The sequence below is a fragment of the Heterodontus francisci genome, chromosome 33, assembly GCF_036365525.1.
Source record: "Heterodontus francisci isolate sHetFra1 chromosome 33, sHetFra1.hap1, whole genome shotgun sequence".
NCBI lineage: Eukaryota > Metazoa > Chordata > Chondrichthyes > Heterodontiformes > Heterodontidae > Heterodontus > Heterodontus francisci.
Window position 1 is genome coordinate 26898776 of NC_090403.1, and position 27530 is coordinate 26926305.

General features: G+C 41.9%; 1 protein-coding gene across 1 annotated transcript in view; it reads left to right on the forward strand.

The window, feature by feature from the left end:
* Nucleotides 1-13548: 13548 nt before the first annotated feature.
* The window catches only part of LOC137348069 (sodium channel protein type 4 subunit alpha-like), a 178158-nt gene continuing 164176 nt past the window's right edge, over nucleotides 13549-27530 (forward strand). The window contains exons 1-3 of the mRNA XM_068013220.1: nucleotides 13549-13809; nucleotides 25191-25309; nucleotides 25689-25778. Coding sequence (XP_067869321.1) covers nucleotides 13549-13809; nucleotides 25191-25309; nucleotides 25689-25778 — 470 coding nt within the window. The remainder of the gene's footprint in view (nucleotides 13810-25190; nucleotides 25310-25688; nucleotides 25779-27530) is intronic.

Here is a 27530-nt window from a genome sequence, read left to right on the forward strand (position 1 = left end):
TTTGTGTAGGACGTGGGGCTCCCGGTGCCAGGATGAAAAGGCGGAGGGAACCTTGGCCTTTTCCTGCACCCCACATCCACCCCCCACCCACCCCCCCCAGCCCGAGCGATCCTCTGGTCTTTTTACATCAAAGTTTCACAAGCCTCCATGAGCTGCTGACTAATCAGAGGGCCGGCAGTGCAGCAGTATCAGCAGCGTGGTGGCCACTGTCAGTACTGCAGAGGCTGTTGTCCCAGGCCCAGGTTGCCGGGACCAGTCTGGAAGGCCCTGGAAAGGTTGGACGAGGGGGTGAATTGGTTCCCAGCAAGGGTTCTCCATGGGCCATAGATTTCCCACAGAGAAGGGACCACCCCTCACCAAGCCCACAGAGAGGGCGCCTCATTTTACAAGGTGCCCTCCCTGCATGGCCGGGGTACCCCCGACACTGGTAAGATCCCAGCAGCAGCGGGAAGAGGCCAGTTGGCCTCAATTAGCCTCTGGGTGGGAAGGCCATCATCAGCCTATCCTGCCCCCAGTAAAATCACTTGGTAATGGTGGGGGTGGGGGGGTCAACAGGCCCTTTGCCCCCTCCCCTGTCATGATTCTCCGTGCCATCCTACCTCTGGCCCCAACTCAAGAAGGCCCATAAAATCCGGCCCACATATCAACCAGATTGCCATAAGCTATGCAAATCCAAACCATTTAATAAAACATAAAATGGGATAGATAAGGTAGAAACAAAATATTCAATCTAATCTGAGAAGCAAGACCAGAGGACACAAATCAATGAAAAATAAATTTATAACTGGCACTAGGAAGAATCTCTAACTGGAAGAGTGATAATGGTTTGGAACAGTTTGTAAAACAGGGCAGTGGAGACAAAAATGTTAATGAGGTTCAGAATGTAGCTGAATGTTATAACGGGAGAGTTAGGGTACTTCAATAGTCTGAATGGCCCTTTCTTATTTTTTGCTTTTCTTATGTTCGTTACCCAAACTAAATAAATGTCTTTAAGCTAAACTATAACGTTTAATGGTGGCCAATCCAATGGTATTTAATGTATAAAAACCCCTTTTGAACGATCTTTGCAGGGAAGCCTTGACATTATGAGGAAGAACAAAATAATTCCAAGATTAGAAATATTGAGGTATTCTTACCCGATATTAAAGTTAGTCTATTTCTGTCCATTAGACTTCCCTGAAGCATTTGGCATTCCATTAACAAAAGGGAGAGGGGTGATCAAAAACTCCACATGTATGGGATAGAGTCTATAATAGGGTAGATTATATGTTGTCTATCGAAGCAGTTTCCTTGATGGGCTGAATGGCTGTTATTCTCCTGTCTTATCTTCATAAATCAAAATGTTACTCGCATGCTGCCAATGTCACAGTGTAACCATCTGCTAGGAGATGTAAGAAAGCAGTCCAAGGAACATGGGAGAGAAGCCTAGGGAATGCGTGAGAGGAGCATGTAAGGTGGTTGGGGTGACAGTGATGGAGAGCCCGAGAGGAACCAGAGAAGGTGGGGTGGGGGGGGAGGCGGTCAGTGAAAGGAGGCTGGAGAGGGGGGGTTCAGTGAGAGGAGGCTGGAGAGTGGGGGGTCAGTGAGGGGAGTCTGGAGAGGGGGAGGTCGGTGAGGAGAGTCTGGGGGGGGTCAGTGAGGGGAGTCTGAGAGGGGGGTTAGTGGGAGGAGTCTGGAGAGGGGGTTAGTGGGAGGAGTCTGGAGAAGGGGGTGGTTAGTGGGAGGAGTATGGAGAGGGGAGGAGTAGTGAGAGGTGTCTGGAGAGAGGGGTTAGCTGGAGGAGTCTGGCGGGGGTGGTGGTTGAGCGAGAGGAATTTGCGTGAGCGTTCAGGGAGATGAGTCCATGGTGAATTTCTCTTTCGTTGTTCTTTCTCCTATCCTCGCCATGTGGGATCGCTCTACGTTGCGGGTTTTAAATTCCTGAGGGAGAAAAATTAGTTTGAGTCAGAGACGGCATGATGAGTTTTGATTTCAACATTTGATTTGAAAATGCTGGAGGAGGAAGAATGTGCCTGCGATATTCAAGAGGAACAATGGTGGAAAGTTTAGAGGAACAATATAGTATTAAACATGTAAAATAGAGAAAGGCAAAGATTGTGATGGAAAAAGAGAAATTGAAGATGAGCTAGAGGATATAATTCAAAACAGTCCTGTAAAATGAACTGGATCATTATATTTGCATCAGTCATGTTCTAAGTCTCTGGAGAATCACAGCTTGGAATAATACGAGAAAACACTTACCAGAAGAGCACAAATATCACAGATTTTTAGTTTTAACAGTTTAAATAAACTAACTCAGTTAAACTAATGGTTGTGTACTTTAAAATGATGTGTTCAAGAGGTCAGGTGATTTGAGATGCTTCTGGCATGATGACTGATATTTGCAAAGAGCCCACTCAGCTGCAGGAGATGCCACAAAATTATGTCACCATAACACTTGCGAGAATGATGTTTATCCCTCAACCAACACCACTAAAAACAGATTATCTGGTCATTTTAATATTTTGTTTGTGGGAGCTTGCTGTGCACAAACTGGCTGCTGAATTTCCTACAAAACAACACTGCCTACTCTTCAAAAGTACTTCATTGACTTTAAAGTGCTTTGGGATGTTCTGAGATCATGAAAAGTGCGACATAAATGCAAGTCCTTTTTTTACTGGATATAGAATGGTTGATTTTCCACGTTCTCCTCCTTGCCCCATGCTTCCCCTCCCCCCCTCTTGATCCAGGAACTGCACACACAGTGATGCCGAAGTGCACTGTGCCTGTGAAAGGCTTAGCTTATGAAAATTTCCTCCCTCTAGTACAGGTCCAACCCTGGCAGGACCTCTCACTAGGAACAAGTGGAGAAAACAGTGGCATAGCTGCAGGCATCAGATGCCCGATGCAGTAGTCCTACCTTCCGGCCTCAGCACTTTCTAGCTATTGCTGGAAGGTACATGTCAGAAGAACCCAAGGACCAATGCATGGAGAGGTAAAGACTAAGGAGGGCCCCAAGGCAAGTCTCGCTGCCACCCTACTAGGTCCCCAATTGGGATCACCCAGGAAATCCTGAGACACTGTAGTGGGGCTGGAAACTTGACATAATGGTTCTCCAGCCCCTTTTCCGCAACTTCACCTGAGAGCTGAGCATTCCCAGGTAGAGAAAAGAGCAAATTGCTTTTAGAATTTCTATTAGATGCAGTTATTCATCAATTAACCTGTAGTGTTGACTCCACAAGGTATTAACATCTTTTTGTGAACATCAATCAATCTACATTTATGGGCCTATCACAAACTCAGCCAACATATGCACTGACATCTGCTGCCAGCACAAAATTGACTCAAAATGGAATAAGAGCCCTGCCTACAAATTAAAACCGTTTATGTTATCAAATCTAACGGATACTAGGAAGTGAGCTCCAGTAACATAAATGTGAGGTTCAGCTGGCTGTTCTAAGTTGTTTGAACTCTGCTCTTATAGTTCATGTTATCTGAAACCCTTGCTTAGGTTACCAGTTTGTAACTCATTCCTCAGTACCGATTATTCTATATTTAAAATACGACTCTGATTTTACGTGACTCTGTGCAATTTAAAAGTTATTGATGGGCAGAATGGGAATTGCTGCAGACAGTAGTCAAATAGAATAACATTGTACAAAGTAAATTTAATATTGAAATAAAGGAAAAAAATTTCAATCAGATAAGTTTGGAATGATCTGCTAGGCAAGTTAGTAAAAGCACATATATTGGGATTGTCCTATGTATGTCTGTGTATTTGCCTTTGTACAGACTGTATAGATGAACACAGCAGCCATTTTGTGCACTGTAAGGTCCCACAATCGACAAATGTAATGAATAGTCAACTGGCCATTTTTTAGGTGATGTCAGTTAAGGGAGGAACGTTGGCCAGGATAATGACCGAGATCTCTGATCATCATCCCATTGGAATTTTTACTTCCACTTGAACAGGCAGGCGTCTCAACTTCAGTAATGCCATCTTAAATTATGAGATAGATTCACTAATGCAATGCTCCCAGTGCTGTCAGTGAATCAGCTCCATCCCTTTGAACATGAATCCCCACTGTGAGCACCAAGTTGGTGAATTTACCCCAACAACTCTCATCAAGGAGAGTGGCTTGAATCTTCTGACTAAGAGTACCATCAACTGAGCCAAGTTGGCCAGTACTGAAGGCACTTGTTTTAATGAACTAAATGGCCTTTTCATGTCACTGATTTTTCTCATGTATATAATCCATATATAAAACCTTGGGTTTCCCAATTGCCAAGACATTGACTTATTTGCATTAAGGTGGCAAAAGAGCATTAAGCAAAGAAAAAATGAACGCTTTCAATTTCAGCAGGGTTTCTCCAGATTGCTCACCAAAACCTTGACTGTTTCTCTGGGCTTCCACTGCTCTTCCACCAAAAGTACTGTGGATGTTTCTACCCCTAGCAGGTTCAATGCTTCCAATTTCAAGAGAACTATTAACATGTGGAAAAATAAGCAAATTTTGACTGCTATTCTGAATACTTCTAATCCACACACATTTTAGAAGGCCTCGCAGCACCTGAGGTCTGTAAGTGTTGGATTTGATCAATCAGAACAAGAGTGGGAATGAAGTTAAACACTTTGGTCTAAAGTTTTAATATTTGTCTTTAAATTTTCAAGCAATTATGAACATTTTGGCAGAAGCTGAATGAACAACTGGATTTACAGTTCTATTAACCATTGATGTTCATCTTCTCTCAGAATTACAGCAGCTGTTCTGCTCATAGATCAGCTGTGAATTAAATTTGCTCAGCCTTGGATTTAGCTATGTTGGTAGCACTCTCGCCTCTGTGTCAGAAAATTGTGCGTTTTAGTCCCACTCCAGAGACTTGAGAACAAAAATCTGGACTGAAGCTTCAGTGCAGTGCTGAGGGAGTGCTGCGCTGTTGGAGGTAGCGTCATTCATAAGAAATGCTAAATCGAGGTCCTGTCTGCCCTCAAGGATGGACATAAAAGATCCTATGGCACTATTTTGAAGATGAGAAGGAGAGTTCTTCCTGGTGTCCTGGCCAGTATTTATCTGTCAACCAACTTCACTAAAACAGATTATCTGGTCATTATCACATTGCTGTTTATGGGATCTTGCTGTGTGCAAATTAGCTGCTGCATTTCCTACATTACAACAGTGAGTACACTTCAAAAAGTACTTTAAAGAGCTTTGGGATGTCTGAGGTTGTGAAAGAGCGATATAAATGCAAGTGTCTCTTTTTGATCTGTTGTGCTGTTACTCTAATTTCTGGGAACAATGTTTAAATGTATATTTCAGCAGGTGAAAGTTCTGATTGTGAGGTTCAAAATGTAATCTTGTTTATACACATGCAATGAATACAACGGTACAGTGGTTTGGTGCATCCAGCATGCCGTAGTTTGGAACAGTTGAATGCAGACTGCTCCTTTGACCTAAATCACTATGAGAAAATGTTATTGGCAACAAAGCATTTATTGACAGGGACGGAGGAGGGATAATGGAGGTAGAGCCATCACTGGGCCTTTTTATGTTCAGCTGAGTGTCTCGAGGAGCAATGGCAGAGATCTGAAAGCAATTCACCCCCCACCCCGCACCACCCCCACGTTATCTTAGAGACAAGAGAGGCAGGACTCAAGGAGATGAGGCGTGGGGGTGGTGGAAGATGGTTCCAGCAGAGGTCCGCCACAGCGGCCAATGCTGGGAGGGCCCAGCCCATGCTGGCCCTGCCGCCGCTGGGTGACCAGAACTGAATTACAATACTTAAATGAACAAGATGAATAAATTTAAATAAACTTACCCTTAATCATCCAGGCCCATCGCAATCCTCAGTGTGGCGGCCGGCACTTCATGCCTTCAGTTTCCCGTCTGTGGAAAACCAGCATGACGCTGGTGAGGAGTGGGGAAGGAGTTAAGATTTTCAGTGCTGGGGGGATGAGGTTAAATATATGTAATGGGTGTAGGGGATGGTGGGAAGGGGCGAACTTTAAACTTTGTGCACTCTTGGGCAGGGGGGAAGGTCATATTTAAAAGGTAAGTGTTTTGGGGGGATGGGCAAATTGTTACTGTAATTGTTATTAGGGGGTGGGAAAGGTGTTGTATGATCGCCTTAAGTGTGATGTCCCTTTAAGAACTCAGATGCTAATGAGCTAAGTACCAGGATGTAGTTATATGACGACAAGCCATAGTCACTCTGCAACTGTAACACTTAGAGGAAAGTTCTATAAATAGTTTGCTCTGTACTGTACATACCTGTTTAGCTGTTAATAAACCTGTTAAAGATCTTCAGCAAACTGGACTCGACGCATCTCTTCTTGTTGCACAAGACAACTTAAAGAACTCATTATATGGTGGCAGTGCTGGTGAAAAACCAATATCTAATATTGAAGACCACAGGTAAAACAGCTGTGAAAACTACCCTACCCACAGCCAAAAGAGAGAAAGTTCGAAAGACGTACTAGCCCAAACAGTGGAAAAAAGAAATAACCTACCTCCAGCTGTAGAAGACAGAGCTCAGAATGACAGGCTGCAAGTAAATTCCTGCAATCAAATGAGTCATTGTGCCAATGGTTAAGGAATCCCCATTTAAAAAAAGCTTTAAAGTGCTTAAAAAGTTGATTTATTTTCAAAGGCCCTATAAAAAAAAGGGGCAGACCCGATTCCCCTCTCAGACTGATCAAGGTCAGCACCATTACAGGAGGCGTCCAAAAGCAAAAAAGTGCGGGTAACCCTCGAACACTGCAGAGTCGCCATTCACGCAGCCAAAGTTTTTTTTTAAAATCATTAAACCACTCAAGCATGAAGAAGAGTCTCCATTCACACAACCACAGCTAAAAAACATTAAACCACTTGAGTGTGAAGAACATAAACTCTTTAAAAAAAAAGCAATTGAATTGCCTATTGAACAGCTGTGTAAAAAGACAAGCTTAAGTGTCGCAAGCAAGATAAACAGAGAACACCTTTTACTCTCCATCCAAGCAGCTAGTCTAAATAACAGAGAATTTCTTAAAGGGGAAACAGAGAGTTTCCCATGGAAACCCCAAATATTTTACCTGGTAGACACGAGTGGACCAGCGGTGGCAGGACTACCAGCGTGTCAGGACCTCAACATCATAACCATCCACAGGGTCACCAAGGTACCCATTACAGCAGAAGAGGCCAAGGGTACCCACATTGAGTCAGTCCAGGGCTTCCAGCAAATGTACCTGGACAGGTTCGATGCAATGGGAGACTCCAAAGGCAATATCGTACAGCACCTCAGAGAGGATGCACTCACTGTGTCTAGCCCCCTGATGACTGAGATTGAGTCACAGTTCCTCCAGAGGTGAGGGTGCGACATGGTTGTGCAGTTGCTGGATTTCTTGACTGCACCTGTTTGATGCTGGCCAGAGTCTGCAAGTGTGTGTAGATGTCCCCTTGGGAAATCTCAGTGGCTACAACATTAATCTCTTCTTCTGAGTCGCTGGAGTGCAAAGAATTACTGCCTGTTGACAAAAAACTTTCACCATCTGAATTTAAATATTAATTCTCTCTGTGTGACATCTCTGAGCAGGGGCTGATGCTCTCCAAACCAGAACCACTGCCCCCCAACCTCCTCCCCCCCACCCCCTCCAATAGTTTGCTCTGTACTGTATATTGCTGTTTAGCTGTTAATAACCCTGTTCAAGATCTTCAGCAAACTGGTCTCCACACACCTCTTTATGTTGCACAAGATAACATAAAGAACTCATGACAAAAGAGGCGTTAAAAATTTATTTTATATATTTTGGGGTGTGTATCTTTAAAAGTTTAAATATGCCGGCAGGGCTGGCTGCCCATTAAAAACGGCGCCAGCGCCTGTGCAGAGGCAGCTGATGCCATTGTCAGTGACGGACAGCCCGCCCCCTGCATGTGATGGTGGGGGGGGGGGCGCGGGCCGCCCCCGCAGCTATTTAAGTGAGCTGCCTTTCGGGAGATTGTGGCGGGTTTTTGGCATGCGGCCTGCGTGTGCGGGCCGCCATTTTTTGGGCTCACCGCTGGGAGCGGCAATAGGCTGTTAAAATCCAGCCCACAGACTGCAACAACGTATTTAGTGTCATACTGAAGGAATATAGTGCTATACGTCAGATGGATGTTAAGCCAAATAACTGTCTCCGGTCAATGAAAAAGTTCACGTAACATGACTCAACAAAGAGCAGGAGAATTGTCCTGGCCATTGTTTAGTCTTCAACCAACATCATTGAAACAGATTGTCTGACCTTTTGTCTTATCTTTTGTCTTCTCTTATTGCTGTTTTTTGCTGTATACAAATTGGCTGTTGCATTTCGCAACATTATAACAGTAACTGCACTTCATAAAAAGTGCTTTGGACATCCTGAGATTATGACAGGTGTTAAATAACTTGCATTTATTTATTTATGTATTTCCTTCTTACCAAGTTGATCGGCTGCCATTTTGAACGTCTCCAAAAGATGGATAAAATCTTAAAGGGTTTATCTTTGTGATAAAGTGTTTGGCAAACTTCTTTTCATAAGTTTGTAAACATGTAATGTAATACCTTAAATCCTGCGGAACACATTGATCATTACCTCACTTGTCTATGACATTACCAAAAATGCTGTATAATTCTTCCAGTTCTCTGGAGAAAGTCACAGGATTAGTTTGAATATTGTCACAAACAGTTGGAATGGCATTAGCAGTTGCAGAAGATTCTTTGGGAAAGGAGAATGTGTCCCCCAGTGACATGAAAACTTTAACCAAGATTAAACTAAAAGAACTGGCAGCACAATTGGGGTTAGAATTGAAATCAGGTGCTAAAAAAGCAGAGATAATTGACATTGTAGCCCAACATCTAAAATTGGAACAAGAGGAAGGAGAAGATAGCAAGTCAGAGGGTAATGCTGTAGAATTGGCTAAGATTCAGTTAGAAATGAAAAAACTCGGGAAAAAGAACTAAAAAAAAACTTGAGGCTGAAAAAGAACTAAGAAAGCTTGAAATTGAAAAAAAGGAAAGGGAGAAGGAGAGAGCACTTCAGAGCGAAAGTGAAAGAGAAGAGAGGGTATTTAAATTAAAAGAGATGGAACTAAGACAAAGGGGAAAATTCTGGTCAGGAAGGATCTGAATCCAGCCCAGGACCCAACGAAAAGCTGTTTAAATTCAAGTTGTCCCTAAGATGAGGACAGGGACATAGAGGCATTTATCAATTCTATAGAAAAAATAGCCAAACAAATGAAATGGCCAAAGGAAAGCTGGACACTGCTTACGCAATGCAGGTTGATGGGTAGAGCTCATGAAGTCTATGCCATGCTTCCTGAAGAGGCTTCTGCAGATTATGAGATGGCAAAAAAGGCTATTCTAACTGCATATGAGTTAGTCCCTGAAGCTTATCGACAGCAGTTTCAGAACCTCGGGAGATTGGCTGGGCAGACTTATGTAGAATTTGAGATGGTAAAACAAATTAATTTTGATTGTCGGATATGCATAGAGAGATACAGCACTGAAACAGGCCATTCAGCCCACTGAGTCGGTGCTGACCAACAAGCACCCATTTATACTAATCCTACATTAATCCCATATTCCCTACCTTGCCACACTAGGGGCAATTTACAATGGCCAATTTACCTATCAACTTGCAAGTCTTTGGCTGTGGGAGGAAACCAGAGCACCTGGCAGAAACCCACACGGTCATAGGGAGAACTTGCAAACTCCACACAGGCAGTACCCAGAACCGAACCCAGGTCGCTGGAGCTGTGAGGCTGCGGTGCTAACCACTGTGCCACTGTGCCACCCAGGCAGTAAAGATGGAAGCCATGTATGAGAACCTTTGAGAATTAAATATCTTGGAAGAGTTTAAAAATTCAATACCTCCAGTAGTGAGAACTCATGTAGAGAACCAGAAAATTTTAAAAACCAGACAAGCAGTGGAAATCGCTGATGATTTTGAGCTTGTAAATAAGCCAAAACCTTTTGTCCGTCACCCTCACAAACCCAAGAAGGATAGAAAGTGGGAGAGTGAAAGGAAGGCAAGTAGGTGGGGACAAGAAGGAACAGCTGGGAATGCCTCAGGATCCCCTCCTCAGGCCAGAAAGGAAGGTGCTGGATTTTTGAATGTATGAGTCTGTGTGTGTGTGTGCATGAGGGTTCACGGAATAAGGGGTTTTTCATGTATATATTTATCTCGTTAGTAGTTAAGACCTATTATTTATTTTCTAATAAATAGTTAATGTTATTGTTTAAAGAAACTTGGTTTGGTGTGCTTTAACCTGGGGGAAAAATAGAGTGTTTAATTTGGCTAGTCTTCAGTAGGTGGGAAACTTTATTTGATATGCTATAATCTGTAGAGTAGTGGGACTGAATTAACAGTGCATTACCCCCACCTTGGTCGAAACAATATTTAGATCTCTGGCTCCATATGAAGATAATCTTTCTTTAACATGCTGACATCTGTTAAATTCACCATTAATTGTTGCATAGAAGTGGCTAGAGTCATAGAATCATAGCGAGATACAGCACTGAAACAGGCCCTTCGGCCCATCGAGTCCGCGCCGACCATCAACCTACTGTTTTCACACGTTCAGGATAAATGTACTGCATGTGCTGGAATAACTGCAGGAATGAGAAATAGACAATTTCTGGTCACATCGTCAGAGAGGTAAATGCTGTGACATCATCACAAGCCAGAAGGGCTTTGGAAGGTCTTTCACCATATCTCAGTTCGTTCATCCAGCAAGATTCTACAGATCCCCCATATCCCCATATTGGTATTCTTGCAAATTGTCCTGATAAGTGGAAGATGAAAAGCTTTGACAAAATATCTCTGTTTTCAGCAAAACTCAAATTACAAAGTAATTGAAAAAAGTTCTGATGAAAGGTCACAGACCTGAAACCTTAACTCTGTTTCTCTCTCCACAGATGCTGCCGGACCTCCTGTGTATTTCCAGCACTTCTGTTTTTATTTCAGATTTCCAGCAACTGCAGTATCTTGCTTTTATTATGACCAATAATCTTTTTTAGTGAATACTCATTGAGATAAATATTTGCCAGGACATCATGTTCTTCTTTCAATAGTGTCATGGGATACTTTACATCCACCTGAAAGGGCAGACAAGGTCTACATTTAACATCTCATCCAAAAGACAGCTCCTCTGAGAGTGCAGCATCAGACTGAAGTGTCAACCTAGGTTCTGTACTCAACTCTCTGGATGCATGCTAGGCCACTTCAGAGGGCAGTTAAGAGTCAACTTGTAGGTCTGGAGTCACCCTTAGGCCAGCAAATCTCCTTCCCTAAAGGACATTCGTGAACCAGATGGGTTTTTATAACAATCAGAAATGGTTTCATGATCACCATTTTAATTCCAGATATTATTTGAATTCAAATTTCACCATTTGCCATGGTGGGATTTGAACCCATGTCCCCAGAGCATTAGCCTAGGTATCTGGATTACTAGTCCAGTGACATTACCACTATGCCACTGCCTCCTCCTTTACTCCCTGAGTCATGAATGACATAATATGGTCATAGAGAGATACAGCACTGAAACAGGCCCTTCAGCCCACTGACTCCGTGCTGACCAACAACCACCCATTTATACTAATCCTACATTAATTCCATATTTCCTACCACATCCCCATCATTCTCCTACCTACACTAGGGGCAATTTACAATGGCCAATTTACCTATCAACCTGCAAGTCTTTGGCTGTGGGAGGAAACCGGAGCACCCGGCGGAAACCCACGCAGTTAGAGGGAGAACTTGCAAACTCCGCACAGGCAGTACCCAGAACCGAACCCAGGTCGCTGGAGCTGTGAGGCTGTGGTGCTAACCACTGCGCCACTGTGCCGCCCCATAGTCTTTTAAAATATATAGCACATTAAAGCTGAGTTTTTACTGCTGATATTCATTCATTGTTTTTAAATGTTTAACCATTTTAAAAGTAAATTTTGCAATTATAATCTAGAGAATGTGTCAGGAACTCCTGACATACAGTACTGACACAAGAGATAAACTAGTATTCTAGTATGTTTTTGAATGCATCACTTGGCTAATTTTGCTGTAAGACAAGTATTATATCTAATGCAATACAGTGCAAACTCTCTAGTGATACATATAAAATCGAAGGTTGTTAATGACTGATCAGGAGATATTAATGAGTAGTAAAGACCTTCAACGTGATCCCACCTTTTTTAGTGTTGGGACCCTCAATAACATGTGCAAGGGGTCTAACACCTATTTTAGGTGGCCATGCTGAATGCCTGAAAATAGCCCAAGGCGAAAAGGGCATCGGTCATTTTTCAGGCATGCTTGGCGTGCAGAGCATAGTCCTCCAAAATTGGCTATTGCACATTTTTCACCCAGGGAATAAGATGACAATTTCTATCCGTGAATGTCTCATGTCTTTTGAACTTAGCTATTTAATAAAACATGTAAAATAAAGATGAAAATTTACTATTTGTCATGGAAATCCCACACATCGGGCTAGATTTTACTGGACCTCCGACGTCGATGGCTCCGACAGAGGCCTGCCACGGAGCCTGATGCCAGGAAGGCCGGGCCCGATCTTCCCAGTGGCAACGAGGCTCCATGGCAGCTCCCCCACCCCCCCCCTCCCTCCCCCCCCACCCCCCCCACCCCACCTTCCGCTGAGCAAAGGGACCTGAATTTAAATATTTAAATCAACAAACTGCAAACATTTAAATAAAATTACCTTGGATCTTATGGGCCCACCATGATCTTCAGTGCGGCGGCCGGCATTCCCCCGTCTGGGGAAAGCAGGCCTGACAGTGGTGGGGGTGGAGGGGGGTTAAGATTTTTCGTGCAGGGATGGGGGAACGGGGTCAAATAATTGTAATGAGTGTAGGGGATGGTGGGAAGGGATGAACTTTAAACTTTGTACAGTATGGGGGGGGAGGTCATATTACAAAGGTAAGTGAGGGAAGGGCAAATGCTCAATATTATTGGTATTGAGGGGTGGGAAAGGGGCAACAGAATTTTTATTGGAACAGTGGGGCGGGGGTATGACTTTAAAAATTCAAATTAACTGGCAGGGCTGGCTGCCCTTTAAAAATGGTGCCGGCGCCTGCGCACAGGCAGCTGACACCATTGCCAGCATCGGAGAGCCCACCCCCTCCACGAGACTGGGGTGGTCGGGTGGACCTGGGTATTTAAATGAACTGCTGTGTGGCCTGTGCATGCAGGCTGCCATTTTTGGTGATTAAAATCCACTCCATTTTTATATTTTGTAATAGATATTGCAGTTTATTCCATTTCGGTCCGATTGGTTTGGTGTTGGTTGTGGATGTTATATTCTTCACAAATGACCTGCATTCTTTGTGTAGCTGAACTTAATGACGATGGATTAATGACTTTGCTGTAACTGCTGCAGTTTCATTGAGATGATTGCTAGGAATGTTATAGTCGTTATATGTTATTGATTAATGACAGTTTTCCATATGTACAATTTATGTAACCAAAATTTCTTATTTTCTTTTGTCATATTTGTTGTTCATTATGAAACACAGCTGTTTTGCTGAGGAGATTGACAGACACAAATCGAAGGGCTACAGAATGAGAAGATGGCGTGTTTCCTCAAACATCCGGGGCCTGACAGTTTACGCCGATTCACCAGAGAGTCTTTGGCTGAAATTGAGAAAAGAATTGCTAAGGAAAAAGCTGAAAAGGCAACAAAACCTGTCATAGAAGATGAAGATGAGAAACCCCAACCCAAAAGTGACCTTGAGATTGGCAAACCCCTGCCATTTATTTATGGAGACGTTCCTCCAGAACTTGTTGGAGAGCCTCTGGAGGAATTAGACCGCTTCTACAGCTCAAAGCGAGTAAGTCCTAGAAATATTCATTACTTCTACAATAACCTTAACTTTTGAAAGAAAAATGGTTATGCAGATGGTTTATTTTGAAGAACAATCAGATATAATTTATATCCCACCTGACAAATTGGGATTAACCAGGTAACAAGGGGCAGTATTTTCTACTTTTAGAAACAGGGTGTGATAATCTTGTTTATTTTGTTATTTTAACAGAATCAGAAGACACATAAACCACACCAGAAATACTAGGGAACCAAAGGGCTAATGAAAGTGAGGAACTTAAAATAATTAATATCTGTAGAGAAAAAGTACTAGATAAACCAATGGGACTAAATGGCAACAAATCCCCATGACCTGATGGGCTGCATCTGAGGGTCCTACAAGAGGTGGCTGCAGAGACAGTGGATGCTTTGGTTGTGATCTTTTAAAATTTCCTAGATTTTAAAATGATTCCAGTGGATTGACAAATGTGAGACCGCTATTCAGGAAAGGAGGGAGAGGGAAAACAGGAAACTACAGGCCAGTTAGCCTGACATCAGTTGCTGTGAAAATGCGGGAATCCATTATTAAGGGGGTGCTAACAAGGCACTTACAAAATTATAATATGATTAGGCAGAGTCAACATGGTATTATGAAAGGGAAATTGTGCCTGATAAATTTATTAGAGTTTTTTGGGGATGTAACTAGGAGGATATATAAAGGGATGTAGTGGATGTAGTATATTTGGATTTCCAAAAGGCATTTAATAAGGTGCCACATAAAAGATTATTGCATAAGATAAGAACTCATGGGGTTAGGGATAATATATTAGCATGGTTAGCAGATTGGTTAATGGACATAAAACAAAGCGAAGGGATGAATGGGGCATTTTCAAGTTGGCAGGCTGTAACTAGTGAGGTGCCGCAACGATCAGTGCTGAGGCCTCAGCTATTAATGACTTAGCTGAAGGGACCGGGAGCAATGTATCCTAGTTTGCTGGCAATACAAAGCTAGGTAAGACAGTAAGCTGTAAGGAGCACATAAAGAGGCTGAAAAGGAATATTGATCGATTAAGTGAGTGGCCGACAAGGTGGCAGGTGGCATATAATGTGGGATATGTGAGGTTCTTCAATCTTGGTAGGAAGAATAGAAAATCAGAATTTTTTTAAATAGAGAGAAACTTTTAAATGTTAATGTTTAGAGAGATTTGGGTGCCCTCGTACAAGAAAGGCAGAATGTTGGCATGCAGGTACAGCAAGCAATTAGGAAGGCAAATGGCATGTTGGCCTTTATTGCAAGGGGTTTGGATTACATGAGTAAGAAAGTCTTGCTACAAGTGTACAGGGTTTTGATGAAACCACACCTGGAGTACTGTGCATAGTTTAGGTCTCCTTATCTAAGGAAGGATATACTGGTCTTGGTGGCAGTGCAGCAGAGGTTCATTAGATTGCTTCCTGGGATGAGAGGGTTGTCCTATACTGAGAGATTGAGTCGAATAGGCCTTTACCCTCTGGAGTTTAGAAGAATGAGAAGCGATCTAATTGAAACATAAGATTCTGAGGGTGCTCTGACAGGGTAGACATCAAGGGGTTGTTTCTCCTGAATGGGGAATCTGGAATGAGGGAGCATAGTCTCAGGATAAGGGGTCAATCATTTAAGACTGAAATGAGGAGGAATTTTTTGTCACTCAGACAGTCGTGACTCTTTGAATTGTCTACCCCAGAGGGTTGTGGATGCTCTGTCATTGAGTATATTTAAGGCTGAGATGGATAAATTTTTGCACTCTAAGGGAATCAAGGTATATGGGGATCGGGTGGGAAAAGTGGAGTTGAGGTCTAAGAGCAACCATGATCTTATTGAATGTATGGACTACTCCTGCTCCTTTTTCTTATGCTCTTATGTTCTTATGTGAATCAAAATGCCAATTAGTTCTGTTTTCTGCCAGGTAAGCTTGTTTGATCCAACCTTATTAGTATAACAGCAGAAATCACCAATAATATTTATTTTGTACCTCTCAAATGTCTTAACAAACACTTAACCAATCAAATGATGGCTAGTGAGATTAACCCAGCTCTGGAGAGGGAGAAACAATACAAAATTAAGCAGATTAGTGAACTAGTATAGCTCTATTTCTGGGCATGACCTATTCTGAATTTTGAAAGAATAGTTTGCAGATCAATAACATTAGAGTCAAAGTATTTGCCACCGTGTCTATAATCAACCACAGCATTTAAAATCAGAAACTAAAACAAAATCACAATTCAAGTTTCAAAAACTGTAGTTTACATTGAAAATATATTTAAATTAATTACTTGGTACCTCAGATCTTCTAGGTACTTTAAATTATTTATTTCAGCAATCATCCCCAAGATTTTCAATTTCCCATTTTCAAGAGAAGTATACAGCTGAGCAGGACATTGGTGCTCACCTGTTTAAAGTGCTGGTGACATTAATGCAGTAAACAATTTAAAAGCCATAGAAATAATTGGGTGGGTGTTTCATGTTTAGTTGGTGCTGTGCTTCCGCATACTCCCATCTCTGTAATATCACACGTCTCCACCCCTGCCTCAGCTCATCTGCTAAGGAAACACTCATCCATGCTTTTGTCACCTCTAGACTCGACTATTCCAATGCAGTCCTGGCCGGCCTGCCACCTTGCATGCTCGGTAAACTTCACCTCATCCACAACTTTGCTGCTCGCACCTTAATTCGCACCGGGTTTCATTCACCCATCAACCTCTATGCTTGCTGACCTACACTGGCTCCTAGTCCAGCAATACCTCGATTTTAAAATTCACATCCTTTTCTCCTGACCTCTTTATCTGTGTAATTTCCTCCAGTCTTACAAACTTCTGAAATTGCTGTGCTCCTCCATTTCTGGGCTCTTGCGCATCCCCAATTTTCTTTGCTCCACCACCGATGGCTGTGCCTTCAGCTGCCAAGGCCCTAAACTCTGGAATTCCCTCTATAAACCTCTCCACCTCCTAATCTCTCTTTCTTGTTCTTAAACACTGTTACTTTGACCAAGCTGTTGCTCACCTGCTCTGATATCTCCTTAATGTGGCTTGGTGTTACATTTTTTTGGTAGTTGCTCCTTTGAGGCTTCTTGGGACATTTTGCTACATTAAAAGTGCTATATAAATGCAAGTTGTTGGTGGTGTTCTTGTTGTCCTCACGATTTAGCAAAGTAGTGGATTCATCTGATGGCGCCTACTGGGCAATGTGACTTTGGAGAAGCCTGCGAGCTACATGAACCCCAGTGCTCTATCCTGCTATCTCCCAATATCCATGGGTAAATGATGAAAATGTTTGCCTTAGCAAACGTGAAATCACTCAACTTTAAATTCAAGCATGACCTGCAGACTGAGTGATGTTACTGACAGCATTGAAAGAAGTGAAGGCAGAGGAATTCAGGGCTGCAGTGACCTTGACTGAGACAGGCAATGCAGTTTCAGCTGTGACAATGGGTTACAGATCTTGTTGCAGGAGGTGGCATAACTCTGTGACAGTCTCCTTAGAGAAATGCAACTTCCTTGTACAGTGATACAGTGATTCTCAAACAACTACAGCTATGTTTTCCTGAGCCGATACACACTGTTGGGAGGGTAAGGGTTCCTGTGCGTCATCTCCTTCTATCTGGTCTCCCTGCGGCTGTGGTTCAGTTTTCTCCTGCCTCCTGTTGCTGCTCCTCTTCTTCCTCCTTTCCTTAGCCAGAAAGGAATTGCCTGCAGGATTCCCCATGTAAAACAAAATGCATTACCAGAAGCCTCTTAAAAATTCAGAAGGTTGTACAACCACTACAAGCACTTTCAAATTTGTCTAAATAGCCAAGGAGAACACTTTCAACTATCAGAATGATGTCTTCCAAACCAGGGCAGCATTTTAAATGAGAGTCCTTGAAGTGAGAGCCTCTTTAGATAGCACAGTAATGGCTGCCTCCTGATTTGTATTGCCTGTGGCTTGTGCGCAGTAGAGGCAGCACTGATTGACATGAAAATACTGCTGCGGGTCCTGACAATGCCAGTTGACCCCTTTGAGCATATAATTGTGGGGCCCCCTCCCTGTTTCTGGCAGGAGAGCTTGCCTAAATTGGGGCCTGCATGAAAATCATTACGAGTGGGCTTCCAGCATTAAGGTAGAAGGTTTTTCTTTTCCTGATTTTAGCCACACAACTGCCCGCTTTAATACGATTGGTGGTAAGATGAAAATCAGCTGCAATATTGCATCATGTAACACGATGCAAGCAGTGATATCAGGGTTTCATTAATTGTCTGATTTAAGAGAATATTTGGGAAGAATTTTCCCCTCTCATGCCTGTGGTACACAACTGTGCATACTGAAGGTACATAACAGAATGTTGGGTACAAGTAATTTGAACTAAAATCAGACTCTCTCTCGGTCCCCCCTCTCCCTCTCTCTATGTGTCCCTCCTCTAAGGCTACATGGTGGTGTATAATCCTCCATGATGATATTGTACTCTATGCTCCAGTTGTACTCTACTCCACATCAGGAGCAGAAAAACTTGAAAATTGCACCAGATATTCCCATATATATAGCGATAGACTAAGTCCTAATATCACCAATTCTGTAGTTATATAATGGAATATTACTATCTGTGAAACCAGATAACACAGATCACAAGATAATTATGGTTGAAGTAGGCTATTTTAATTCCTTCAACCAGGAAGACCCTAAAGCACCCCTACTGTAGCATCCCCTGGCTCCTTAAATGGTTCCATGGTTTTCACCTCCATCACTCTGTGGAGGACATTTACTATGTATGTGAAGAAGAATTTCCTGCTATTGATTCTAAACTTGCCTTTTTCTGGTTTGAACCAGTGACTCCTTGACCTACTCTTCCAATTTAATTTAAAGCGATATTTTGGATTTACCTTTTCCACCTGTTAACTATCTTGTGGAGCTCTACATGTTCACCTCTCGGACACTTACTTGCCAGGTTGAAAACTCCAAGTTTCTCCAATCTTTCCTGCCTTGACTAGGGGCTGGTTTTCACTTTCTGCAGGGGCATAAAATTAACAAAAATGAATCTCCTGCCTGTTATACACCCAACCCGCTTGTTCTTTGACTTCAATAGAAATGAAAATCAAGAGGGGTGTTTATCATGCGGTTAATTTGCTACCACCAGTTTATCGACCACTGAAAATAACCCCCTTGGTATCAAATTTGTAGCTGTTTTCTGCACTGTCTCCCTCACTTGAATGTCTCCCTGTGTCTCAGCAACTGAACACGGTACTCAAGATTCAGTCTGACCAGTGCAGACAGAGATGATCATGAAACAAAAACAAGAAATGCTGGATTCACTCAGCAGGTCTGGCAGCATCTGTGGAAAGAGAAGCAGAGTTAACGTTTCGGGTCAGTGACCCTTCTTCGGAACTGACAAATATTAGAAAAGTCACAGATTATAAACAAGTGAGGTGGGGGTTGTGCAAGAGATAACAAAGGAGAAGGTGCAGATTGGACCAGGCCACATAGCTGACCAAAAGGTCACGGAGCAAAGGCAAACAATATGTTAATGGTGTGTTGAAAGACAAAGCATTAGTACAGAATAGGTGTGAATATACTGAATATTGAACATCAGCAAGTGCAAACCTGAAGAAAAACAACCTGAAAAAAACAGTGGGTAAGCAAACTGAACAAACTAAGATGAAATGAAATAAATGCAAAAAAAGATTGTAAAAAATGTAAAAAGGAATGCAAAAAAAAGGGAAGAAAAAATAACTAAAAATGACTAAAAATGAAAGTAAAGTGGGGGGCTGTCATGCTCTGAAATTATTGAACTCAATGTTCAGTCCGGCAGGCGCAGGACCGCTCAGTCCGCAAGCAGGACCCTGAGCTTCCGGTTGCTTGCCATTTCAACACTCCCCCCTGCTCTCATGCTCACATCTCTGTCCTGGGATTGCTGCAGTGTTCCAGTGAACATCAACGCAAGCTCGAGGAACAGCATCTCATCTACCGATTAGGCACACTACAGCCTGCCGGACTGAACATTGAGTTCAATAATTTCAGAGCATGACAGCCCCCCACTTTACTTTCATTTTTAGTCATTTTTAGTTATTTTTTCTTCCCTTTTTTTTGCATTCCTTTTTACATTTTTTACAATCTTTTTTTGCATTTATTTCATTTCATCTTAGTTTGTTCAGTTTGCTTACCCACTGTTTTTTTCAGGTTGTTTTTCTTCAGGTTTGCACTTGCTGATGTTCAATATTCAGTATATTCACACCTATTCTGTACTAATGCTTTGTCTTTCAACACACCATTAACATATTGTTTGCCTTTGCTCCGTGACCTTTTGGTCAGCTATGTGGCCTGGTCCAATCTGCACCTTCTCCTTTGTTATCTCTTGCACAACCCCTACCTCACTTGTTTATAATCTGTGACTTTTCTAATATTTGTCAGTTCCGAAGAAGGGTCACTGACCCGAAACGTTAACTCTGCTTCTCTTTCCACAGATGCTGCCAGACCTGCTGAGTGAATCCAGCATTTCTTGTTTTTGTTTCAGATTTCCAGCATTCGCAGTATTTTGCTTTTATTTTAGAGATGATCATGAGTTCCTTTGACATTTATTTTATTGTTTTGGGTATGCTGTTCAACATTCTGTTGGTTTTGTTGTTGCTGTGCTGGATTGGATAACATGCTGAGTCTTCTAAGGCACCTAGATCATTTTCAATATTATCCTTAGCAATTTCAGCACAATCCATGGAGTACTCATGCAGCCCATTTTTCCTTCCTATGTGCTGGACTAGTCACCTGTCTGCATTAAATTTCATCTGCCATTGTTCTGCCTATCTACATATTTTGCCCAACGCAGTCTGTAATTTTTGAGCTGCCTCTTCTGATTCTACTGCCATGTCTATTTTGTTATCATTTACAAATTTGACCAATTTGCGTTGAGTTTTTGAATCCAGGTCATTGATATAAATTCTAAAAGTAGTGGTCTCAACACCAAGCCTTGGAGCTTCCAATTTCTTATCCATTCCTAAGGTTTGCTTTGAATCCCACAGCTTTGAGCTTACCTAATAGACATTCATGTGAAACTTTGTCAAATACTTTTTAACTCTAATTACACTATGTCATTGGGTTTAATAACAGTCCATTTGGTTTGCCACTTCATCAAAGAAGTTAGAGGTTATTCATGCAGGATCTACCCCTTTTGAATTCATGTTGACTGCTATTTGCTCGGCTATTATTGTACTGCCAATCCTCAAATTTACACCTGATAAGACGTTCCTTTATTTTACATGGAATTTAAGTAAAAACAATGACTATGTAGTTGTCTGCATTTTTTGTCATCGCTTTTCCAATCTAATGGTACATTCCCAGTATCCTATAGCTCTCTGATAATGCTTGTCAATGCCTCACAAATCCCCTTTCTGCTCTCCCCCAGCAGCTGGGGATTTATTTGTTTTGAGCTTCTTTAGCCTGGGCTTCCATCTCATTGATATCAAAGTCATTGACTTAACGCAGGTTATCTTTGTTTGGAGAGCACGGGTTGCTTATATGTTCCCTTGTGAACACTGGGAGGGAATAAATATTCAGAATATTTACTACCATATAAGAAAATGGGAACAGGTTACTGAGTTTGGATGATCAGTCATGATCGTATTGAATCGCGGAGCAGGCTCGAAGGGCCGAATGGTCTACTCCTGCTCCAATTTTGCTGTTTCTTACATGTTTCTATGTGCTCAACCTCAGTTTTCAGTCCATTTGCATCTGTTATGGCTCTCTCCTCACCTCTGACAGCTCTCTTATTAATGTATTACTGGAATAAATATTTTATGTCACATTTTAGAAACATAGAAAAATAGGAGCAGGAGTAGGCCATTCAGCCCTTCGAGCCTGCTCCGCCATTCAGTATGATCATGGCTGATCATCCAAACTCAGTAACCTGTTCCCGCTTTCTCCCCATATCCCTTGATTCCATTAGCCCTAAGAACTATATCTAAATCTTTCTTGAATATATTTAATGATTTGGCCTCGACTGCTTTCCGTGGTAGAGAATTCCACAGGTTCACCACTCTCTGGATGAAGAAATCACTCCTCATCTCAGTCCCAAATGGCTTACCCCTTATCCTTAGACTGTGACCCCTGGTCCTGGACTCCCCCACCATTGCGAACATCCTTTCTGCATTTAGTCTGTCCAATCCTGTTAGAATTTTGTAGGTTTCTGTGAGATCCCCTTTCATTCTTCTAAACTCTAGCTAATACAAGCCTAATTGACCCAATCTCTCGTCATACGTCAGTCCTGCCATCCCAGGAATCAGTCTGGTGAACCTTCGCTGCACTCCTTCCATAGCAAGAACATCCTTCCTCAGATAAGGAGACCAAAACTGCACACAATATTCCAGGTGTGGCCTCACCAAGGCCCTGTATTCAAATCCTCATACTATTTGCCCTTTTAACTGCCTGCTGCACCTGGATGAATTTTGTTTCTGCAGTTTTTTTTTAGGATTCTCTATGCTCCTGGGAGCACCTTTTTAACATGTTTCTATATGTGTCTATGTTCATCCCTCTGAACCCCTCTCCTTTTTGCCTGCAGGGTTTGTACGGGATATTTTTTCATTTTTATTTTGCTTATCAGTTGTTTGTTAACCATGTTCAAGATTATATTTGGGTCCGTATTTAATTCAGCATGCTCATCATTTTTCTTTTAAAGGTGTTCCACTTGTCCTCTATTATTGAGCAACTTTCAACAATCTGTTTACCTAAACCATTGTGTATCTGATCACTTGATTCAAACATGAGAAATTATTTGTTGATTGCTGTCCATTATGATGTCTCTGCTGGTACAAATACAAAGATAGAAAATAGTTAAATATCAACCTATTTCTGTATATTTAACATAATAAAAAATGCACACTGAAGTATATTCGAAGTAGTAACAATCTGGTATTTAAAATAATTGTATTCACGGAAGCTTCTATCTCACAACTTAAGATGTTGGGTAGAGTTTTCGCTTCAGGTGCAATTGGCAATCTGGTTGCAAATTGTGCTCAAAATTGTGCTGATTTTCCAAAGTGAAGTTATGGTTCAAGTTTCCATTCAACTTAATTTGCATAATCACAAATGTAAAACCTTTCACGAACCAAAATGTGCCTATTAGTGCCCTTGCACCAAAAAAGGTTTAATTTGAACAACCTCTTCGAAAGGCAGCAAACGGGCTCAATTTGCAAAAACTCATCATGGTGATTAGTTTGATCTGGACGTGGGACCATTTTTCTGCGCAGCCTCTACTTCTAGCACAGTACTTTTTAAGCCATTGTAAAAGATGGAGGAAACTTGATTTGCACTGAATGTAACTTGTGCTTGAAATTCCTTGATCTTTTGCTCTGGTTTGACTGATTTCGGGTGAATTGCAAGCACAACCTAGCAGAGACTCTACCCCATTCCCTCGACCCTGTAATGGAAATTTGGCCACACAACGGCCATTTTTAGGTCACTAAAGAGCCAACTAAGCCTCAAATAGTTGCAGTGGCCTAATGCTTAGCCTGCATTGTCGGAAAGGCCCAAGGCCTAATATCTGGGCACCTCAGGCCTTGCCATTCAGCGCAGGGATCGTACCCTGTGCTGCTAGGTCTTACACTTTTCACACTTTTGGATGGCGTATCAGTGAGCTGATGCTGCAACAGAAGATTTGCTAGCCTGCCAAGAGGATGTGGCCAAAGGCTCTTCCGATTCTCCTCTCCTTGTAGAGTTAACTACAATGAATCATTTTTAATGATTTTTAAATTTCTAAATTTTTGCAGGGGTGGTCATGCCCTGCTCTTCCCTCGCTCCACAGCCCCACAAAGAAAATGTGGGCACCAGTGAGTGTGAGGTGCTAGGATGTCGTAGGTGCGACTCTATATTTTCTGCCTACACGCTTGCTTGTAACACAGCGGGGACCATATGAACTTGTGCTCTTTGGAGGCTGATATTGGATACGGGTCATTTTGAGCTGTCAATTTGGAGGCCACAAAGGATAGGAATGGCATAACTTCAGTTGGTTCTCTGCAGCTTGCAGGTTTACAATCGTCTTTGGTGGAAGGCAGGTTAATGGTACAGGTATGCATACTTAAGGATCTTTGGAAATGTAATTTAAAGTCTTTATAAATGACAAACTGATTCCCATTACCAATAGTGCAGTAGTTATGTCTGTAGCAGAATGGATTTGAGTCCTTTCACAAGGACCTGTTGAATCCAGTCAAATGCAGCCGCATTGCCGGGAGTTATTATTAATATTATTGTTTTGTTAGCTGTCAAACTTTGACAAAGTACGGTCAGTGTGACTTCCAATCTGATTAGTATCATGCTTGTATTAAATTTAAGCTGCTATGCTTTGTGCCCTTGTAATCTTGTTTGTTTTGAAATGACACTGTGCGAATATTAGAAGGTCAACACATAATGTGTTCATAATCAAATTTTCTTATAGAAGTGCTAACACATTTATTTTAGACAGGTTAACAGCTGTATTAAAATAGCAGACCGGGAATTTCACACAAATGAGTTGAGCATTTGTACTCTAATAGTTACAGCTGTAATTTTAAGGCCCTGATATTTGATTTGATCTACAGGTGAAATTGAGGAAATGGACTGCTCGTGCTGTTATTCTGAAGTAATTGGGGGGAGGCATTTTTAACTGCCAGCCATCTGTTGCTCATCTGACCAACGAGCAGCCGCCAAACTAAAATCTGGTGGGGACTTTGGACAGTTATTTGCCAACTTGACATAATATTCAAATAGGTCTTTAAATTGGTGCCCAGCTCTCCTGTCCCAAACAAGTGGGAGGTTGCTTAAATATGCAAATTGTTGTCCAATGCTGGTTGTAGGACCTATATTGCAATTTTCATGGGGAAAAGTGGGAAGCACGCAAAGTACATGCTGGTCCCACTTTTTCCAGGTGTTGAAAGGTCTAACCATAAGCCCTTAAAGGGTTTGCAGTCATTTCCCTTCAGGCCTCAGGGAAATCCTCCAGCCTACTACAAGCCTGTTCTCTTGCTACCACCACCCACCGCCCAGGCCCTATGCGCCGCACTGCTCCATAGAGCCTATTTCTATGGCACCAAAGCAGTGAGTTACGGTGGAACTTGATACCTGCATTTGGTACCTGCAGCTCATTGGTAAAATTTAAATGGTGAAGGCTGAAAATGGTTTGGGCTTCAATTGAATCCTTGGACAATGGCCAGACTATGCATCCATCGCCAGTGTAGTGCCCCTGTTTTGGGCCTGAACCAAAAGTCTCCCTCAATGTTTCTTTCTCTGCCCAGATAATTGTTATCCAGCAAAAATAATATTTCAACACCACCAACCTACAGCTCTACAGCAGAAAGGTAGAAGAGAAGTTGGCTCAAACTGCTTTACAGGTCTCTCAAGCTCCACTGTTACATTAACCTGTGTTTTATTTTCTGTTTCAGACATTCATAGTCCTAAACAAGGGGAATGCCATCTTTAGGTTCACCACAACGCCTGCAATGTATATGCTGAGTCCCTTTCACCCCCTCCGGAGAGCAGCCATTAAAATCCTAATTCATTCATATCCTTCTTACTCAATTTTACTAAGATGATTTTTAAAAATCTGTTATTGGAAACCTGTAAATATTACTGGCCTTATATGTTTTTACTGATTTTAGCAGTAGATTTGGGGCTAAACTTAGAAAATAAATTGTCATTTGAATAGTTTGAACTACTGTAGAGACAGATTTGAAGAATATGATAATCTGCCCCAATATCAATCAAAACCTATGAATAACTTCAGCCTCAGAATAGCTCTTGGAATAAAAGGAAAGATATCTGAATGTAGATGGCTTGTTAGCAATACAGATATAATTGCAGCAGTTGTGTGAGTAATGGAAATTGTTGTGTAATGTTTAATAGTCATATATGAGATGCTCTTTTCCTTAACGTTTTTGTAAATTATTTAGCTTGTTCATCATGTTTACCATTTTAGCAAACTGCGTGTTCATGACAATGCGTGACCCAGCACCCTGGACTAAAAACGTAGAGTAAGTTTATGAATTAATTTCCTTTTTTAAATCTCTTTTGCAATTACTTTTACTGCTGTTGGTTGAAAAATAGTTTGATCATTATTGACAAAGTGCAATAGAATGGCAATGTACTGATGCTCTATCAGGGCATGAGAGAGAGAGAGAGAGAGAGAGAGAGAGAGTTTGCTATTATTATTTGCTGTTATAGTCCACTATTTATTCTATAATAGTTTTGTTTAAATCTGAGTAGCTGCAGTGGTGTTTCACTACAGTATTGTTGGAGAACCTTTACTACATGCACTGCAGTGGTTCAAGAAGGCGGCCCACCACCAACTTCTGAAAGGCAACTAGGGATTGACAATAAATGCTGGCCTTGCCATAGGCACCCACTTCCGAAGAACAAATAATTTTTTTTTTAAAAAAAGCTCCACACATATTAAAAAGATAGACACGAGAATTGAATATTCACCAATGCATTATGCTGCTCATGGCACATTGTTCCTTTAAGTCTCTGTCCAAAGACCAACAAGACTATTTTCCTTATTTTTTAAGAATTGCATTGTGACAAGAATCAGTTTTGAAATCATCCAATCGTGATCCGTATTCTCTTTAGTTAAATATGTGGTTTGCTCTCACCACTATCTTCCAATTTTCTCATCTCCTTTCTGAAATGTAATGCTGAGGCATAGTTCTATTGGCACGATCAACCCCCAGTACCTCACCCACATGCCAGTCTTGTGCGAGCCTGGATAATGAGGAGACTCAGAGCTGAGACAGATTTTGTCCTTACCTGATGTCCTCTCAGTAGCATTCACTGGATAAGAATCAGTAGCAGGAATTCTGTTTGGTTTTTTTTCCCTCACTAGCCCATGGATGTTTAGGCCACCTCTCATGTCCCTGTAGCCAGCTCAGGTGAGATGAGCTTCTCAGTAGTACCAACACATGTTCATATAGTGCCCTTAACTTAGTAAATATCACAAGGGAGGGAAGTAGGTTCAGGGTAAATCAGGCACTGAATAGGAATAGAAGAGTGAAGGCAAGGTCAAAGAGGTTGCTGATAAAGAGGTTTTGGAAATGTGGAGAGAAATTGCAGGGCAGGGGCATTCAGGTGTTCGAGAGAGTAGAGTTAAAACAATCAAATACTCTGCTAAAGATGGTGGAATGGAGGTAAGAGGTGATGTAAGGTAAGCCAGAGTCAGCAGAGAAGGGGTCAGCAGTTGTAATTTACAGTTGGAGGAAATTGCAAAGGTACCTTGGGTGATGTTTTGGAGAAAAATATAAATGAGGATTAAGATTTTGAATTCAATGCTTTGAGGAACCCAAGCAAGTTCAGTGAGAATAGCCAAATAGGATTTAGTGCAGAAAAAGATGTAGATGGTGGAACCTTGGAAAATTTGGAGTTGATCTAAGGTGAAGCTTGAGAAGCTTGCAAGGTGTGCATTGCAGAAGTCAAGCCTATACGTAATAAGTTATGATGAGGACTTCAACAGCATTCAGGTGAGTTAAAGGCAGAGGTGCAAGTATGGAGTCAGGTGTTGCATAGGAAATGGAAGTGGAAACTCACCTCCGGGTCAAAATATTGTGTCAGCACAACGTCGGATTCAGCTCGAACAAGGAGCCGGAGAGGAGGGTGGGATTGGGACAAAATAGTGCAGAGTTTATGGTGGAAGCCAAACCGATAGCTTCAGCGTGTCAATATTAAGTGAGAGAAAATTCTTTCTCATCCATGACTTGATGTCGGATAAGCAGTCAGACAGTGATGGTTATAGA